The sequence below is a fragment of the Sipha flava genome, unplaced genomic scaffold (assembly GCF_003268045.1).
Source record: "Sipha flava isolate LNK unplaced genomic scaffold, YSA_version1 17626_pilon_pilon, whole genome shotgun sequence".
NCBI classification, from domain to species: domain Eukaryota; kingdom Metazoa; phylum Arthropoda; class Insecta; order Hemiptera; family Aphididae; genus Sipha; species Sipha flava.
In genome coordinates, this window is record NW_020272042.1 from 2,373 (window position 1) to 7,495 (window position 5,123).

Consider the following 5,123-nt stretch of genomic DNA (forward strand, 5'->3'; position numbering starts at 1 on the left):
ATATATATATATATATATATATATATATATATATATATATATATATAATACAATAATTATAATATGCACCTATATTTTTAAGTATTAATGTAGGTAGTGTTTTCGAAATAAAAATTTTAAATATAATGATTACAATTAAAAATATGTGATAAATATTACACTACCTATATGGACAAACATAATATAATTATCAAGGGACTGAAAATAATTTTATAATATAATATAAAAAAACTATTAACCAAAATTACTATTTTATATTAGTAGGAATTTCAGAATAAGTATTTAATCATAAAAGAATATTCTTCTAAATACCAATTACTTCACTATAATAGCATATAATAGATTAATAACTGTGTTATAACTACAAGGTTTTTATTTACATTATATTTATGTTAACTTAATTATTTATACTTACCGAAACAAAAGCCTTCCACGAACTTAACAGGATACAATAACCAGTTATTGGATGGTTCTACAGAATCAATTAACATGTTTTTTGTGACTTTTTGTTTTCTGAGCCATTTACAATAGACAACATTATTTTGATGATAAATCCAATTATTAGGAATGACGGAATATGTATTTTCTTCTTCGAAATAACCCATAAACCACTAAAGTTATTACAAACAAGACAAAATAATGGCATAAAAATTAAAATTAAGTAGGTCCAAGTACTCGTTTTAGTATACAATCATAATTAATATATATATATATATATTATAACTTATAAAGTTATAAATAATAAAATTTGACAAAATATAACGTGTTTATCGGATACTTATATTATACTGTCTATATTTATCATTAGGTAAGTATAGGTTTTATTATTTTTATTGAATAAATGAAGGTATTAACTTAAACACTTACTAATATTAAATTGTAATGAATAAGTTTAAAAAAATAGTAACAATCTCCCGCCTAGATAAATAAAATATAATATTGACCTTTAATGTACTGTATATAATACAGTATATATTTAAATTTCTGTGCATCAATTCATATTCTATGAAAGTGGCATATAGGTACCTACCTAAATAACACTTTTATAAATATATGTTTATACTATAGGTAATACATTAAGTCTAGAATGAATTCAAATATTGTTTGATAAGTAATTAGTACTTACAGTTCTTTGAGGAGTTTCCATTTTAATTTATTATATATTAGTCAGGAGTCAGCTAGGACTTCGGCTATGACATCCGCGTTCGGAAGACAGAGGACATTGAACATTTATTTAACACAGATTAACAATCCAGTAATTGAATATAACCATTATTACAAATTCAATATCACTTCACATAATTAACGATACAAAAATAGACAATTTAATACTATATATAATAATAGGTACGCGTGATATTATCATCGGACTTCCCCGGACTTCCCATATATAATGCCATATATATTAATATATTAATATATCTGGGAATTCCCAGTGTATATAATGTTCAAATGTGATGTTTGGTAATAAATACAGTATTTTTAGTAGTTACATATAACTTTTAAATATGTAACATTTCAACATCACATCCATTCTGTATTTGATATCGATAAGTAATTATTTCGCTGTAACATCTAGATAATAATATTTGAAATAACTGTGCGAAGTTACAAATTAACAAAATTTAGATGTACATTAATTGTAGTCTCGTGGGTATCCACAAAAAGAAATTTTCACCTCTGCGATGACGTAAAGATGTTACACAGAAGTTTTCGTGTAAGTTAACTTATCACTACGCATGAAAGTTAAGATCTTGGAATTGCACAGAGGGAAAGCTTTAATTATATTAATTAATTGTTTAAAATTATAATATGTGTTCGGTTAAGCTAAATTTTTGCTATCCACTAGTTAATCATACAACAGATATGCCGCATAGACCCGTTGCCGTGGTTAGTTACCGAATTAACAAGCCATTACATGTAAAATGTTCTGACATACGTTTGATGGATGTTAACGAATTGTACGCAGGCCCGGATTTATAGAATAATGGGCCCTGGGGCAAATAGTTAAAATGGGCCCCATTAGGCACCAAAAATGTAGCACAATAAATAACCTAAAATATTTTTAAATTGTATAGATGTTATAGATGAAAAAAATTTAAAACAATAATTATTGCAATTATTACACATAATATAATATTTAATATGTTCATAAGTTATTTTTATATTCAACCAAAATAATTATTAAATACTTCATAAAAATTATTTATACATTATGTAGGTACTCTTATTTAAAACATTTTTTTCTTGATTTTTCTCGAGCAAAAGTCAGTATAGTTTCTTGAAAATCAATTGATGGTAACAAATCATGTTCAGAAGATAATATTATAAATGATTTTAAGGATTCTTGAGTCTGACTAGTTCTAAATTTATTTTTTATGCGTGCCAACTTTGAAAATGCCCGTTCAGCAGAACAATTTGCAACAGGAATTGTTAAGTATAATCGAATTGCAATTAAAATATTAGGAAATACATCTTTTATTTTTGTTTCTTCAAACCATTCTAATATTTTATGCACATTTGAAGCATCAAATGGTGGTTTACTGAGATTCCAATACTCTCTAAATTGAACCAACTCATTTTTTATAGAAGGTTCTATGTCATCTTTATACATAGTAATGAAATTGTCCAAGCTTAAGTTAATATCATTATCTGGCTGGATATTTAACTTAGTGATAAATAAAAAATGCTGAGATACATAGTTATATGCAGTTATCCTTTTATCTAATTCTGTTACAAACTTATTTACAATCATGATATGTGTTTCTACTCTAAATTTGTCAATACCTTTTAACTGAGTTGAATTTTGAGATCCACTTGTACACTTTCTTTTAATTTGTCTTTCATTATCTTCATTTTTAAAATGTTTTTTTAATTTTAAACTTAGTTTTGTAGTTTGATTTTCATAAGTGTTATACAAATCTCTTAAACTAGCCACATAATTTTTCAAAGATATAAGTAGGTTAAATGCTTTTAATGGATCAATCATTTTACTTTGGAGTTCAACAGATGTTTTATTGGTCCGTTCTAATATATCATTCCATAAAATAGCCAAATATCCGGTTTCTTTTTTTAATATAGATTTTAATAAAATTTTTGCATCTCGTCTAGTATCACCATTTTCAATATTACTATCGCAAATGAATTCCAATACATTAATAATGGTATTATAATTTTTTATCAAAGCATTGCAAGCATCAAAGTGACTAGACCATCGTGTATTACTTAACGACTTTAATACACTTAGTTGATTTTTACTATTTTTTTCTAATTTTTCTGTTAAAATTTTCCAACAATGTATAGAACAACTAAAAAAATTGTATAACATTTGAACAAATCCAAAAAAACTCACAGCTTCAATGCAACAATCTACACTATACACACCAACTAAATTAAAAGAGTGGGCAGTACATGGAATATAGACAGCTAAATTATTTTTATCTTTCACATAACTTTGTAAACCTTCATACTTGCCGCTCATATTATCAGCATTGTCGTAGGACTACTACTACTACAACTAGTCGTTCGTTGACACTAGTTGGTGTACAATATCTTAGAACTATGGCCATTTGATCAGTTTTGGATAAATCAGGTGTGGAATCCATTATGATTGAATAATACTTGGCTTCTTTTATTTGTGTTATAATAAGATTAGTAAGATCTGTATTCATTTGATTAATTATTTCGTTGCAAATAGTTTTTGAAAGGTATGATGGATGTTCACTACCTTTGTTACCGTGCATTTCAATATGATTTTTTAAAAAAGGATCATGTTCTGAAATAAGTTCTAAAATACCCAAATAATTACCATTATTATTTACACCGAAGACTTCTTTATCATCTCTAAATGGTAAGCCTCTTGAAGCAAGAAACTTGATTACAGAAATTACACGCTTTAATACTTCTTGCTAATATTCAGGAGCAGAATCACATTTTACAGGTATTTGTAATTCTGCCTCATTTGCAGTTGAATCAATTTTATCATTATTAACTGAAAATTGTTAAAACAATGAATAATACACTTATATAGATATATATATAGGTAAAAACAATGGACTAGAAAATCAACACTGTACTATATTATACATATATAATTAATATTATATTATAGATATTGCTTAAAAATTTAAAATAGGTATAACTTACTTGGTAATAAATCGCAATTATTACTATTAAAATATCCAGTTATCTTTGGCAATGCAGCAGTCAATTCATTTTTTTTTCTTTTAGTTTCCTTTTTTGATATCCACTCATGTATTTTACAAATTAAAAATATGAAATAAAAAAATTCGTATAGCCCGTACAGATAATTAAATGTTGATGTGTCTAATATCTATGAGCTTATGCGTACTCTTGTCATTTGATAGAATAAGAAGTACACAACAAAAGTACAACACTCATAAGACGTAGGTACCAATAATCACGAAATAAAAAAATAACACAATAAGTATTATTATTAGTTATCATGCATTATTCTGTCAGAGTAATCACTATAGTGGCATTTTCCACACGCGCTACAAGGCTCAACAATCTATAAATAGATTATATACAATAAAAACTCGAATTCATAATAAATTAATAACAAAACTATTGATATATCTTATCGGTTATCAAACTCAACCATCTAGAATAGAAATACACACTGTCATATCTGTAATTTCTTTATTCTGTGGTAATAGTGAAATACTGTAAATACCACAAAAACGTCAAAAACATATTTAAACTTAATTATTTAATATTATACGATATAATTATTTTTAATACCTAATTTAATTTTTTGTGACAATGATATTTAGAATTCTTAATTTTTGTCCGGGGGGGGGGGGGGGGGCTATAACATTGTGGGCCCTGGGGACGCGACCCCTCTGCCCACCCCCCCTTAGTCCGGACCTGATTGTACGAATCACGGAAGATTATTGTTCGCGCTTTAGATACACAAAGATACCATGGTGAATCTATTGTAATCGATCAGTATATATTGTTACGTGCCAACCGTTTGATCCGTTAACTCAGTTACAACGTCTCAGTCAACGCTTGTGTGGAAGTGTAGTCAGGAATAATTAAGACTTTTTTTTAAAATAATTAAATTTATTTAACTTATAAAAATTATTCTAACTACAAAT

The 5,123-nt window shown here is 26.6% G+C and overlaps 3 protein-coding genes across 3 annotated transcripts in view; all 3 read right to left on the reverse strand.

Moving 5' to 3' along the window:
• Positions 1-1,294, reverse strand: part of LOC112680265 — a 2,787-nt gene extending 1,493 nt beyond the window's left edge. The window contains exons 1-2 of the mRNA XM_025550302.1: positions 1,127-1,294; positions 416-611 (exon numbers count right to left, since the gene is read on the reverse strand). Of these exons, the coding sequence (XP_025406087.1) occupies positions 416-611; positions 1,127-1,147 (217 nt within the window). The 5' untranslated portion in view covers positions 1,148-1,294. The remainder of the gene's footprint in view (positions 1-415; positions 612-1,126) is intronic.
• Positions 1,295-1,895: 601 nt separating this feature from the next.
• LOC112680263 lies at positions 1,896-3,481 on the reverse strand. The gene is made up of 2 exons (XM_025550299.1): positions 2,519-3,481; positions 1,896-2,054 (listed from the first exon to the last, which is right to left on the reverse strand). Exons 1-2 carry the CDS (start codon positions 3,479-3,481, stop codon positions 1,896-1,898), a joined length of 1,122 nt encoding a protein of 373 aa, XP_025406084.1.
• Positions 3,482-3,485: 4 nt separating this feature from the next.
• Positions 3,486-4,249, reverse strand: LOC112680264 (the record flags this gene model as incomplete). Its single annotated transcript, XM_025550301.1, has 3 exons — positions 3,486-3,872; positions 3,939-3,991; positions 4,147-4,249. Coding segments are annotated over 3 exons (543 nt in total), but the record flags the coding sequence as incomplete, so codon positions are not given.
• Positions 4,250-5,123: the final 874 nt, after the last annotated feature.

Excerpts from the sequence above, each read along its gene's own strand:
- LOC112680263 (XM_025550299.1), bottom strand. The coding sequence starts at position 3,481 with ATGAGCGGCAAGTATGAAGGTTTACAAAGTTATGTGAAAGATAAAAAT. Across the intron at positions 2,055-2,518 it reads CACCATTTGATGCTTCAAAT|GTTATTTATTGTGCTACATT; the intron begins GTGCATAAAATA and ends AAAATATTTTAG.